Source organism: Parus major, chromosome 15 (assembly GCF_001522545.3).
Source record: "Parus major isolate Abel chromosome 15, Parus_major1.1, whole genome shotgun sequence".
In the NCBI taxonomy this organism is placed as follows: Eukaryota; Metazoa; Chordata; class Aves; order Passeriformes; family Paridae; genus Parus; species Parus major.
The window spans coordinates 12,670,234-12,684,327 of NC_031784.1; the positions used below are offsets into that span (position 1 = coordinate 12,670,234).

The following is a 14,094-nucleotide window of genomic DNA, read 5'->3' on the forward strand; positions in this document are numbered from 1 at the left end:
GATGGGACGGGGCTGCTCAGGACCCCCAGGATGGGACGGGGCTGCTCAGGATCCCCAGGATGGGACAGGGCTGTTTGGGATCCCCAGGATGGGACGGGGCTGTTTGGGATCCCCAGGATGGGACAGGGCTGCTCGGGATCCCCAGGATGGGACAGGGCTGCTCAGGACCCCCAGGATGGGATGGGGCTGCTGAAGGACTCCCAGGATGGACCCAGGGCATTCAACTTGGGGACCTCCAGGGTGGGATAAGGCTTCTCAGGGACCCCCAGGATGGACCAGGGTGTTCCCCTTGGGGATCCCTGGGATGAGACACAGCTGCTCAGGGACTAGGATGGGTCAGGATGGCTTGGGGGCTCCTGGGATCGACCAGGGCCCTCCAGGATGGATCAGGGTGTTCCACTCAGGGACCCCCAGAATGGGATAGAGCTGTTCAGGGACCCCTGGGATGGGACAGGCCAGGGCTGTTCAGGGACCCCTGGGATGGGACAGACCTGTTCAGGGACCCCTGGGATGGGACAGACCTGTTCAGGGACCCCTGGGAGGGTTGAGAGCATTTTGCCTGGCTGCTCCCAGCGAGCTGGCAGCAATGGGAAAGATGCCCAAGGCAATGCCCTGTATCCCCATGGTATTTTTTTAAATGGATCCCATTATGCCATAATTATTCCTAATTGTCCTTGCTCAGGGACTTGGATGTCCCCAAGATTCAGATGTGAGGGAGGGCTGTGTCCCCAGCTCACTCATGCTATTCCTGGCTATTTTGGGAGCTTTAACCCTCACGGGTGGGCACATGTCCGGGTGCTGGAGGGCAGCCATGGCACTGGGAAAAGGCTCAGGGGCCCCTGGCACTGCTGAATTGGCTGTGTGGGGTGGCAGTGGAACGGCCAGGGCTTGTTTGCAATAAGATCCAACAGCTTTGCAGATTCCTGCCAAATGTCCTTCCCCCAGGGAAGCATTAGTTACAGCCACAAAAACTGCTAATAGTGCTAGGTCTTACTTTTAAAGGAAATACAGACCCGAGGGAGAGAGGCTGCTGGAGGGGGGTGATGTTGGTGCCAGGCACTGCCCTTGTTCTTCTACGGCCTCAAGGGAGGTTTAGTTTGGCTATTGGGGAATATTTCTTCATGGAAAGGGTTGTCCAGCCGTGTCCCCATCCCTGGAGGGATTTACCAGCTGTATGGATGTGGCCCTGGGGACACAGGTTGGTGGTGGCCTGGGCAGTGCTGGGGGAAAGGCTGGGCTTGATATTCCCAGAGGGCTTTTCCAGCCTAAACAATTGTGAGGTGCAGGTGGGGAGGGCAGGGTGGGAATCGCTGCAGGGACAGGAACAAATCGGCCTGAGGTGGTGACCCTGCTCCTCTGGAGAGTGGGAATGAGGCAGGGAATGGGATTGTCCGGGATGGGCAGGAGCAGGGAAGCTGCACCGGGACTCGCAGCCATCGATCCCTCCCGCCACAGCAGAGGAATGTTTGGAAATTCAGGACTGGGAAACCTCTCCAAGCATCACCTGAAACACATGGCTTTTGATTCCTGCTTTAATCCAAACCGGATTTCCCGGTGGATGGGGCGGTGCTGGAGCGGAGCCACATCAGATGAGGGTTGGGCACACCCGTGTCACCCTCAGGTGGCCTGGGGGCATTTTCGGGGGTGCTCCCGAGCATGGCAGGGTCACCTTGTGTGCCAGGGCACATCCTTGCTCCTAAGAGCTGGAAATCGGTTCAGCATCCTCGGGGTGTGGAGTGGGATGTGGAGGAGGGCCAGGCTGTGAAGGGAGCTGGTGAGGAGGGGACACAGAGGGGCTCTGGGGAGAGATCCTGCACTGTGGGCTCTGGAGGCAGCACGGGATGTCTCAAAGGCTCTGTGCCAGCAGGGAGTGTGCAGTCTGCCAAAGGAGAGGCCAGTGATGAAGATGAGGAGACAGAGTACTTCGATGCCATGGAGGATGCACCAGCTTTTATCACTGTAACTGCAGACCCCAAGCACCACAGGTACCATCCCCAACCTGCCTGGGAATGTGGGAAGGGCTGGGAAGAGCTGATTCTCCTGCAGCAGCACCTCCCACAGAGTCACTCTGGGCATGTCCTCCAAAACTTCCCCAGCTCCTGTCCAGGGGTCCATCCTGTGTCCAGGTGCTCCTGCATTCCTGGAGCAAGGCTGAGGATGGCTCCCAGCTGTAGTGAGGAAGGGCAGGTGCTGTTGGGAGAGCTTAATCCTCTGCCCCTCAGCTGATGGGAGCAGGGACTTGGATGGAAATCCCTCCAAGTGTTGGGCAGAGGCAGGGAACACCTTGCTGTGACAGAATCATGGGATTCCATGGGGAAGGGGCTTTAAAGCTCCTCTCATTCCACCCCTGCCATGGACAGGGGCACCTTCTACTGTCCCAGGCTGCTCCAAGCCTCATCCAACCTTGTCTTGGACACTGCCAGGGATGGGCAGTCGCAGCTTCTGTGGGCACCCTGTGCCAGGGCCTCACCATCCTCACAGGGAATTCTTCCCAATACCCCCTCAAACCCTGCCCTCTGTCTGCTGTCACCTGCTCTTACTCCTCCATGGACATCTGGGCTAGAGGAACCTGTGGTCTGACCCATGATCACATCACTGGGCTTGGTGATGAAAGCAGAATCTCTGTGCCACCGGTGCTGGGGCTGAGAATCCCATCCTGTCCTTAGAATCCCCTCCTAACAGCCGTGCACAGTCTCTGTCTCCCCTTTTCCTTCCTGGCAGTCCCCTGGGGTGGTGCAGGGAGATGCTCTGGGTGATGCTGCACCAGCCCTGGGTGTTCTCTCCCCTGCTCTGCCCTCACCTGTGCTCAGCAGCCGCTGTTTCCTTCCCGCAGGCGTTCGGGCAGCAACCTGAGCGGGGCCAGCGAGGGCCACCCCGAGGACTGGAACCTGGAGGACAGCGTGAGTTGCTGGGCAGAGTGGGAAGGATGGTCCTGGTGGGGTGAAAGCAGGGGAGAGGGGATGGTTGTGAAGGGACCCTCCATCTGGGTCTAGGTGCTCTGTGGTGGTTCCTCTGTCAGTCATGGGTGGGGGTCAGATATCAGCAGTTATCAGCATCCTAAACATTCTCCTGAGGGAAGCAGGAGAGCGTTGGGGGACAATTGTACCCATGTTTCCCTGGAGAGCAGGCTTCCAGCAATGCTCCTCAGGTGTCTCCTGGGCTGTGCTTGCTGTTCCTGGGAGCTGCTGGGTCTGGTTGGGTCCAGCTTAAACCTGAGTTCCTTGTGTTGCTTCCACAGGTCTTCGAGAGTTCAAATCAAAGCAGCTACAATGAGTCCATGGGCAAAGATCTCCTGCCGAGGAAAAGGAGACGGACTCGCATTCCCGACAAACCCAACTACAGCCTTAACCTCTGGAGCATCATGAAGAACTGCATTGGCAAAGAGCTCTCCAAGATCCCCATGCCCGTGAGTCTGAGTGTCCCTGGCACCCAGGGCTGCCACAGGGGCTGTGTTTGGGCAGCTCTGGGCCGTGCAGAGGGTTTGGGTTACAGCTCTGCATGGTCCTGCCGGTGCTGTGGTGGCCCAGCAGCCCCAAGCAGGGACAGGGTTTGTCACCAGGGACTGGATTTTGTGCTGGCAGAGCCCTCTGTAACTGCTGCATGCTTATCATGGAATTGTGGAGCAGTTTGGGTGGGAACTTAAAGCCCATCCAGTGCCACCCCTGCCATGGCAGGGACACCTCCCACTGTCCCAGGCTGCTCCAAGCCCCAATGTCCAGCCTGGCCTTGGGCACTGCCAGGGATCCAGGGGCAGCCCCAGCTGCTCTGGGCACCCTGTGCCAGGGCCTGCCCACCCTGCCAGGGAACAATTCCTGCCCAATATCGCATCCATCCCTGCCCTCTGGCACTGGGAGCCATTCCCTGTGTCCTGTCCCTCCATCCCTTGTCCCCAGTCCCTCCCCAGCTCTCCTGGAGCCCCTTTAGGCCCTGGAAGGGGCTCTGAGGTGTCCCTGGAGCCTTCTCCTCTCCAGGTGAGCACCCCCAGCTCTCCCAGCCTGGCTCCAGCCCAGCCTGGCTCCAGCCCTTGGAGCATCTCTGTGGCCTCCTCTGGACTGGCTGCAGCACATTCTGGCTCCTGGGCAAGCTGGAGCAGAGGGAACATTGCCTGGGTGTGCTCTGTAAATCTGGCTGTTGCAGAGGTGTGGAGGGAAGCAGGACGCTGTGAATCCCTGAGGATTCATGAAGAGGGGACCTTGCTGCTGGTGATGTTTTCCCTGGTGTGATCTAGGTCAGGACATTCAGGGCTCAGTCCCACCTGCACCAAGCACGGCAGGGCTGGGTTCCATCTCAGGGGCTCAGTGAGCCTCATTTTCCTTACAGAGAGCAGCTTTTTGGTGAAGGAGGTGCTGGGGCAGACTTTGGGTGCTGCTGGTTCAGCCCTGGGGGCAGAGGCTCCCTGTGATGGTCAGAAAGGGTTTGCTGGGGGGGTCTGTGTGGAACAGCCCCTCACATGGGCTGCACAGAGCTGCATTCATGGTTCATCCTCTCTTGGGTAAAGAGCAAGGAGCTCATTCCAGAGGCTGGGATGCTGAATTGGTTGTGTTCTGTCTCTTCAAACAGAGCCCGAGTGAGAGCTCAGAGCTCTGGCTGCGTGATGAACTGTCTCTTCCTTGTGCTATTTCCAGCTGGGATGGACAGCCCAGCACCATCCAGTTCTGCAGCAGCAGCAGATCAGGGTGTGATGGACACAGGAATAAGCTCAGGATGTGAAATCCCAGCAGCTGCTGGTGCCTGGAGAGAGAAATTTATATTTCCCTATCAATCAACTCATCCTGGGAGGTGCTTGAGTCCAAACCTGAGGGCAGTGTGGAAGAGACAAGGTTTAGATTAGATACAAGAAAGAATTGTTCCCCATGAGGGTCTGAGGCCCTGGCACAGGGTGCCCAGAGCAGCTGGGGCTGCCCCTGGATCCCTGGCAGTGCCCAAGGCCAGGCTGGACATTGGGGCTTGGAGCAGCCTGGGACAGTGGGAGGTGTCCCTGCCATGGCAGGGGTGGGAATGGGTGGGTTTTAATGTCCCTTCCACTCAAAGTGTTCTGGGATTCTGTGAAATCTTGGAGGATCCCACAGTCACTGTGAAATGAGAGGATGCACCAGGATCCACTCCACAAGCTCAGCTGCATGTGGACATTCTCTGGGGAGATTCCTGATGAATTAAGAACATTTCTGAGATTCTCTGAGCTCTTCTGAGATCCATCCCCTTCCTGGGGATGTGATGGACTGACAAAACTCTTGTGCAAACAGCTCCTTGATTTTCCCTCTGAATGAACAAACCTGCAGCACTGAAAATGAGGAAAACAGTTGTAGGGAGTTGGGTGGATTCATCTTCTTCCCCTATAGAAGGGTTTTGCTCCCTGTTGCCTGAGCAGTTCTGAGGATGCAGCTGCTGGCTTTGTTCTCTGCATTTCTCCCAAGAATTATCCCAAGTGATTTGCTCTTTATGTGGATTTGATGCTGCTCTTTCTTTCCAGCTCTCTCCTTCTCTGATGCTGTAAGATCCCTGCCACTTACAGGCTAAATCCCCGAGTGGAGAATCTAAAAAAAGCTAAATCCTGGAATCTGGAGTTTGTTTTTTCTACTATGAAATATTTAACTTGGCTTACAGAAGTGGTTCTCCCATCCTTCAGCCATCTGCTCCTCTTAAAATATGTTTCTTTGTTTTGAACTGGAACTAAAAAGGCAGAAGACCTTTTGAGGCTCTGTCTTTCTTTCAATTATTTTTTAATTTCATTATTTTCAGTGTGAAAAATAGGGGTGCTGTCATGTGACTCGAGTCCCAGGATCAGGAAGACCCCAAAATGGGACTTTTCCAGGTTTTCTGGGCAGTTGGGTCACCTGGCCCAGGGGTGAAGGTGATGAGGGCAGGCTGGGGAGCAGCACATCCCTGTCCTGTGGCTGGTGGAGGCAGCAGGGGGCTGATCTCGTTGTTGAAGCTCATTTTGGGGTCAGGGTGGTAACCTGGGGTGATCCCTGATTATCTCACAGGGCTGTTGGCTCCACCACACCCCTTGGTGCTGCCTGGCACAGATCAGGGAGCAAAGCACACGTTCCCTCTGGGCTTGGTGGTGCCTCTTGGGGATCTCTCCTGCTTTCTTAACCCTGCCTTGTTCCCCTGCAGGTAAACTTCAACGAGCCCCTGTCCATGCTGCAGCGGCTCACGGAGGACCTGGAGTACCACGAGCTGCTGGACAAGGCGGTGAAGTGCGAGAGCTCCACGGAGCAGATGTGCTTTGTGGCCGCCTTCTCCGTGTCCTCCTACTCCACCACTGTCCACCGCACTGCAAAGCCATTCAACCCCCTCCTGGGGGAGACCTACGAGCTGGACCGCCTGGAGGAGCTGGGATTCCGCTCCCTCTGCGAGCAGGTGAGGGCTGGGGCCCTGTGGGATCATCCTGATCATCCTGATCATCCTGATCATCCTGATCATCCTGATCATCCTGCTGCTGTGCTGCTGGGGGCACCCAGCACCTCCCTGAGCCTCCCATGGGCTCCTCTCCCAGCAGTGGGATGTGGCCCAGGCGGTGCAGTCCCCACCCCTGGGGGTGTCCAAGGAAGGACTGGATGTGGCACTCAGTGCTCTGGGCTGGGTGACAAGGGGGACACTGGGAACACGTTGGACTCGGTGGGTTTGACCCTTCATCCCCAGGTTTGGAGCAGCTGCTGCAGCAGTGCCAGGCTCTGCCACCAGCTCCTTGCAGGACACCCAGGGGTGGGCAGAGCCCTCCTTGGCAGTGAGTACCCAAACTTGTCAGACACCTGTGCAGCACTTGTTTGAGGCAGGATGGAGCCTCCTGTCAAATCCCATGCCATGCCACCTCGCATCTCTGGGCAGTGGCAGGGAACAGGCTGTGTGGGGTCTCCTGGAAGTGTGACCCAAGGAAGGTCCTGAAGCAGGTAATCCCCAAAATTCCTGGCTCTGCTGTGCCTCCACACCCCACAGCTCTGTGTGCCCGATGTCACCCAGCTCTGCACGTCCCCAGATCACCCATCCCAGCCTGGGAGCCATCCCAGTGCCCATGGCTGCAGCAGGTGGGCCCTGGTGCAGCCCTCCTGCCTGCCAGGGTCAGAGGTGGCCTCATCCCTCAGACACCCCAGCACTGGATACCTTAGACCACAGTATTCCCAATCCTGCCTGTCCAGTACTGCTGGACACCCAGACTGCATCATTCCCAAACTCTGTTATCCCTGTTCTCATTCTTTCACCCCCTCTTTTCACCACACTCCTTCCTCCAGCCCTGTTCCCTCCCAAATAAATAACCTGCCCAGAATTACTTTCTCTGCTTGGTCCCAGTTTTCCTGTTTGTACCCAGATTTGCTGTTCCTGACCAATTCCAGCTGCCTTTCCCACTGCTCTGAATTTTCCTTGGATGCTGCCTGTGCTGCTCAGCCCACTAACACGCCCAGCCAAGCAGTGATAATCCAGTGCCTGAAATCCAGTTATCCAAATAGGATTTCCTGCTGCTGGTGACTGGGATTTAATGGCGAGGCCTTGGCCCTGCCTGTGTGTGTAATCCAGAGCTCGGGGTGCTCAGCCTGTAATTACAGCAGGGAAATCATCCCAGAGCTCTGGGGATGTGTGGGTGCCTGTGCCAGGCTGTGCCACGAGCTGAGAGCCTGCCTGAGGACAGATCCCTCTGCCTGGGATCTTCCTGCTCCCTCCTTTGTTTTGGGCAGCTTTTCCAGGTCAGGGCTTGTGAGCACCATCCTCTAACAAGTCACTCTCGGGGTTTAGGATGCTGTGTCGGCTTTTCCAGCCTGGTGTGTGTGTGAGGGAAAAGGCAAAGTCTAACTGTGTGTTTTGGACACCTTGTGAGCCTGTGTCCTCGGGGATTTCCCAGCTGCTGTTCCTCTGGGATTACTGGGGTGCCAGCACATCCATGTTTCTCAGCCAGGATCCCAGGAAAGCAGGGCCATGTTCTGGGGTCAGGAAACAACAGCATCTCTCAGCAGTGGTTGCTCAAGTGAAGATTTCATGGATCATGCTTTGAAATGAGCCTTAGCAAATCCTGGCAGGATCCTGGTGTGTCTGCATCTGCTGCCAGGGCACTGCATGGAGACCCCCCTGATGGCCAGGAGGAGGCTGGGATATGCAGAGCCTGGAGTATCCTTAGTGCTGGGCTGGTGTGGAGCTGCTCCAGGCACTCAGCTGGGCTCTCATGGGCTGTGTGTCCTGTCCCCAGGTGAGCCACCACCCCCCAGCAGCCGCCCACCACGTGTACTCCAGGCGAGGGTGGACGTTGTGGCAGGAGATCACCATCGCCAGCAAGTTCAGGGGCAAATACCTCTCCATCATGCCACTGGGTAGGTGATGGATTCTGGAATTAACTGGGATTGATAGGCCTTGCTCATGCAAAACCCAGCAGTTACAGAAACTGCTTCCTTAGCCTTTAGGAATTCCCTGGGCTCACCTGGGGCTCAGTGAATTCCACCCCAAGCAATTAAGGAGCCCAGATTTGTGCTCCTGATCCAATGGACCAACAATAATGTCTGCCCTGGAAGTGGAAATGATGCCAGCTGCAAAGGCTCCTTTGCTTTGCCCAGAAATTGAATTTTCCTTCCATGATATTTGAAGTTAACGTGCTGCCTGTTTTAACCCTCTCTCTGCCAGTCAAGTGCAATAAGCTGCCTCCTTCCAGCATTTTATTTTCCTTTTGCCTGTCCCTGGGCTGGGCAGCATTCCCACAGTGGTGCCAGTGCCTTAATCAACCAGGCAGCACATTTCTGACCTGCTTTGGGCAGAGGGCCTGGCAGGAGTTGTACCCTCCCTTCCTGGAGCAGCCTGGGAGGGATGAATCCAGAGCCAGACCAGGCTGGGGGATGCAGGGAGAGGGATGGCTCTGAGGATGAGCACGGTGCTGGGGAGGTGGTGGGTTCTGGAGAACATCTGTCCCTGCTGAGCTCAGATCATTCCTCTCTCCACAGGCGCCATCCACCTGGAGTTCCACTCCAGCGGGAATCACTACGTCTGGAGGAAAGTCACCTCCACTGTGCACAACATCATCGTGGGCAAGCTCTGGATCGACCAGGTGGCTGAGGGGACAGTTCTGCCTGGCTCTGGGGGGCTGGAGGAGCATTGCCCTCCTGGGGCACGTGCTCCTGCCACGATGGGAAGCTGTGCTTCCCTGCAGGGATGGGAAAGGCCTCCTGAGGCTTCCCCAAGGCCTGCAGGTGTGGTGGGGGTGGCTGTGTGGGACAGCCCCTGGTACCTGCACTACAACTAATGCCTCCTCTGTCTCTCCCTGCTGGGATTCTTTCTGTCTTTTATCCAGTCTGGTGAAATAGAGATTGTTAACCATAAGTCCAAAGATAAATGCCAGCTGAAATTTACCCCCTACAGCTACTTCTCCAGGGATGTCCCCCGCAAGGTGAGTATCCAGCAGGGACTCTGCTCCTTCAAGGGTCAGACCTGGCTCTTCCAGGCTCCCAGTACCACTGGGATGAGTCCCAGCACAGGGCTGAGGGGCTGGTCAGGCACCTCTGACATGTGTCACCAGGGAGGGCTGGGTGGCACCTCCACGTGCCATGGCTTGGCTCTGATGTGCTGGAGCTGCAGCACTGGGGCCTGGGAGGGGCTTGGTGGGTTGGGCACCCACCTGGGATGTCCCAGGAGACACAGCACCACGTCCAGCTGGGCATCTGGAGGCTGTGGTGTCCAAATGGACATTCCCAAATGCCACCAGAGCCGTGTCCCCCTGGCAGGTGACGGGGGTGGTGAGCGACGCCGATGGCAAAGCCCACTACGTCATGTCTGGCACGTGGGATGAGAAGATGGAGTGCTCCAAGATTGTCCACAGCAGCCATGGCAGCACCAGCACCGAGGGCAAGCAGAAAACTGTCTACCAGACACTGTCCCCAAAGGTCCTGTGGAGGAAGTACCCGCTGCCGTGAGTCCCCTGGGGTGGGATGGAGCAGCAGGACAGGGATGGGGATTTCTCAGAGCCTTGTGGAATGGGAGGCTCCTGTGCCCAGGCCTGAGGATGTGTGGGGCTGAGTGGCTTTTTCTGAGGTGGGAGAATGGGTCCCTGCAAGGGGAGGGCGGCTTTGGGGACTCCTGTGGGTGGGTTTGGGGCACTTGTGGGGCTGGTTGGGGTTTTGGGGCAGTGGGCTCTGGCAGGGAGGGCTGTTGGCCGCTTTGCCTTGCTGGTCACCCTGTCCCTGGCCATGATGTCCCAGCAGTGACTTTGTCCCCCTGGGGACCAGTCCTCCCCTGGCCCTTGTGACCCTCAGGGCTGGGCTCAGACCAGTCTGGGAGCTCTGGGAGCAGCAGCAGCCAGTCCTGGCACTTGGGGCAGCTGTGGGATGGCGGGGTTCCTGGTGGAGGAGCCCCCCTGACCCCCGTCCTGCCCGGCCAGGGAAGGACTACGAGGGGTACATCCCGCTGTGGTTCGAGCGCAAGGTGGACGCCGTCACCGGGGAGCTGATCTGTGTCTACAAGGGCGGCTACTGGGAGGCCAAGGACAAGCAGGACTGGAGCGCTTGCCCCGACATCTTCTGAGCCCCCCAGAGCTCCAGGGCCAGCCCTGGGACAGCAGCACAGCCCGAGGGACAGCCAGGACACGCCGGCAGCGTCCCGTGGGGCCAACACAGTCAATACACACAGATCCAAACAGGGATTCCAAAACTATTTTTTTATGCACTAATAAATAGCATCCTTTTTTTTTTTTTAAATTTTTTTTTGTTTGTTTTGGGTTTTGTTGTTTTGTTTTTGTTTTTTTGTTTTGATTTTTTTTTTTTTTATAATGATGGCTTTTCCAGTGAGTGCTCAGGAGTGAGGACACGTGGAGCTGGGTTGGGTTTAGGATGTTCATTGCTGTCAGGAGTTGCTGCCTCTATCCTCCAGCGCCTCGGCTCCGGCGGCCGAGACGTCGACTTCCAAAGATGCCTGGGGTGTGGGAATGCTGTGCTTGTGTGAACTCTTCTCTTTGCCATTTTTTTCTTTTTTTTTGTTTTTTGGACCCCATTTCTGTGTGGACTTTATGGAATTATTTTTTTATAAAAACAAATCCTGCTCCTGGTTCAGGTTTCCTTCAAAGACGGACACGAACAACTCTGCTTGGAAAACTGTCCCCAGGAGCTTGATCCCAGAGGCTCTTGGTGGTTCCACAGTGCCCAGTCATCCCAGTAACACCCAGTAGGATATTTCAGCTGGTGACTTTGGGGTTTTTGATGTGGTTTTTGTTTTTTTCAAGAGCTTTGGAGGTGCTTCCCCACAGTCTGATGTGTTCAGGCAAAGCTTGGGCCTGTCTTTATCATGTGGGAGTGGTTTGAGTGAGGTTTGCTTTGGTTTTCCTGTGACCACATCTGAAGGGAGAAATGGCCTCAGCGAGGCTGGGAGTGCCAGGCTGGTGCAGTGAAGAGTTTTTATCCCAGAGATGCTTCTGGCTCCGTGTCCCTGCTCCATATCCCTGCACACGGGGGCTGGCTCTCCATGCTGGCTTTTCCATCGGTGTCTCCTGCTGAGCTGTGCCTGATGTTGGGTGGGAGAGGAGGGAAGAGATGCTGTGATCCTGCTGGGATGGAGCCTCGGTCCTGCATCTCCCACCCTGTTCAGCCAGACAGGCCTGGGCACAGGCTGAGGCTGGAGGGTCCCTGCATCCCAGCTCCTGCTCCTGGCTCCTGTTCCTCTCCTCCCTCGTCCTGGCCTCTCCCTGCAGCAGTTCCAGTTTGGCAGGGCAGGGAACCCCTTGTCCCCTCTCCCCTCCTGGCTGCCATCGCCCTGCCCGGCCCTGGATGCACCGGGAGAAGCGGAGCGAGCTCTGCTGGTGACAGGTGAGGATCAGGAGCACCGAGGGGAAGCAGGAGGTGGCAGCACCCCAAACACGGGATCTGCTGGGCCAGGGAGTAGCAGGAGCACCTGGAGATCTGCACTGGCCCTGCTGGATCCCATTTTTGCTGTCTCCTTCTCCCACCCTCCATCATATCACACTGACCCTGCCTCCGGGGCCGCCCCGGGCCGGGCCCGTCACACCCACGTGGAAGTTAATTAGCAATAACGAACCTTGAGGCAATGGTAACTGGAATATCCAGGCTGCACACGGGACACTTATGCAATCAGGTTCCTCATCCATCAGTCTCCTGATCAGCTTCCAGCACTTCCATCCCTGTGATCCCCACAATGTACAGTCCCCACGGCCCTGGACCGTGGTGCGGGGCAGCCCCCACTGCACCCTTTAATCTTATTTATTTGCTTCTAATTTATACATATATATATAAAATATATATATATAAAATTATTTTGCTTAAATTTCTATGGTACACAATAGATGAAAAATGATGAAGACAGAAGTGTCTGTCTGAGTTTTTACAGCACAAGTATGATTCCCCTTGGCTCATCCCCGAGCTCGGGTGGTGGTGGAATGATTCCCATTGCAGGGAAGCTCCAAAGCTGGATCCTGTAGCATGGAAAAGGTGTTCCAGACATTCCCATCTGGAAATGATGAGTCTGTGGTCTGAGGAGCGGCACTGGGGATTCCTGGGAGTGGGGTGGTCCAGGCTGCTTCCCAGTGTCCCGAGAGCTGCTGCTCCGGAATGTTCCCTCCTTCCTGGAGCTTTGCCCTGGCTCAGGAAAGCTGATCTTTAATGATCCAGTCTGGGATTGAGCCTGTGGAGAGCTGCCTGTGCCCCGGCCCCAGGTGTCCTACCTGGGAGAGGGAGGATGCTCCCACTGATCCCTGATGCCGCTGCCTTGGCTTGTGGCAGCCCCGAGGTGTCCCGGGGGATTTGTCCCAGGCGATCCGTGATGGAGCTCTTCAGAATGCCTTATTTTCCTTTTTGCTGTGTCAATGCAAGCGTCCCCCGGGAGCTTGGAGCAGGGGGAAGCTCCAGCACAGGCTGTTCCCAGGCTGGATTGGGGTGTTCCCGGGCAGAGCAGAGCAGGGAGTGGGATTTTGCTCCCGAAGTGCTGGTCCTGAGGGGTCCCCTGTGCTGTGCCCACCTCTGTGTCCATCTGGGAACGCCCATCACTGACCCTGCACAGCGGGGGGAGCACGAGGAGCACCCCAACCCAGAAATCCCCCGGATTTTAGGCTAATGGAAAAAATTGCTCCATCTTCCAGAAATCATCTTATCAGCAGCACTTAACCAGAGCACCATCTCCTGGTCCTTCTGTTCCTCCTCGAGGATTTTAATGTCATTCCACTGTAAATGCTGTTGAATGTATTTTCTTTTTGAACAATAATATATTGTGAGTGATCCCTCTTCTCCTACACGGAAATAAAACTTGGATTCGGGAGTTTTAAAAGCCGTGGTGCTCAGATGGTCTCTGGGTGTGAGAGGGGACATGGACACAGCTTGGGCATCCTCCATGGAGGATGGGGAGGGATCCTGGAAGGTGGCAGAGGAAGGAGAAAATCCAGGGGATGTTGCTCAAAGGAGGAGGTTGCCCAAAGTATAGGAAGTCCAGGGGAGTGGTGGTTCAGGGAAGGAGAAGGATCTGCGGGAGAAGCTGCTGAGGGGAAGAGATGGAACAGGGAGGGTGGTTTGAGGGGCAGGAGGGGCGGTGATCCAGGGGAAGTTGTCCAAGGCAGGAGGTGTCCAAGGGCAGGAGGTCCAGGGAAGCAGGAGCATGGAAAGAAATCATCTGGGAGCTTGAAGGAGGAGAACGAGGGCAGGGTTTGCCCCCGGAGGGAGATGGGCCAGGACAGATCATCGGGGTGGAGATGTCCCAGGGGAGTCTGGCCCAGGGGGAGGAACAGGGAATGAGGAGCAGCAAACGGGGCTCAGGGAAGGTTTCCAGACACGGAGGTTCCCTGTGGCTGGTGGGCAGGAGCTGGCCGGGGCAGGCTGAGGCCGGTCCCTGCGGGATGTTGCCGGGAGACAGGGACACACAGCCCTGCCCGTCCCGCTCCTGCCTCCTCTGTGCCGGCCCGGGTGAGTCGGGGCTGCGGTGGGGGGACCCGGGCACTGTGACCCCCCTGGGCACCGGGGGCTCGGGGCGCTGGGCACGGCGGTGGCCCCGGGACCGCAGCTCCGGGGGCAGCTCCGGTGCCGTGTCCTGGGTTTGAGGAGAAACATCCCGGGGCCATCTGCACCGGGGGCAGCCGGGCCGGGCCGGGCTGGGCTGTGTCGGACTCAGCACCTTCCCTGAGCCCTGGAC

General features: G+C 57.0%; 1 protein-coding gene across 4 annotated transcripts in view; it reads left to right on the top strand.

Annotated features, from left to right (window-relative positions):
• OSBP2 (oxysterol binding protein 2) overlaps positions 1 to 13,239 on the top strand; it is a 94,902-nt gene extending 81,663 nt beyond the window's left edge. For 2 of the 4 annotated variants that reach the window (XM_015644078.3, XM_015644080.3), the window contains 8 exons: positions 1,865 to 1,985; positions 2,834 to 2,900; positions 3,239 to 3,406; positions 6,118 to 6,363; positions 8,180 to 8,300; positions 8,922 to 9,025; positions 9,269 to 9,364; positions 9,699 to 13,239. In XM_015644078.3, coding sequence (XP_015499564.1) covers positions 1,865 to 1,985; positions 2,834 to 2,900; positions 3,239 to 3,406; positions 6,118 to 6,363; positions 8,180 to 8,300; positions 8,922 to 9,025; positions 9,269 to 9,364; positions 9,699 to 9,887 — 1,112 coding nt within the window. In that variant the 3' untranslated portion in view covers positions 9,888 to 13,239. The remainder of the gene's footprint in view (positions 1 to 1,864; positions 1,986 to 2,833; positions 2,901 to 3,238; positions 3,407 to 6,117; positions 6,364 to 8,179; positions 8,301 to 8,921; positions 9,026 to 9,268; positions 9,365 to 9,698) is intronic. The other 2 variants (XM_015644079.3, XM_015644081.3) reach the window with 1 other exon arrangement.
• Positions 13,240 to 14,094: the final 855 nt, after the last annotated feature.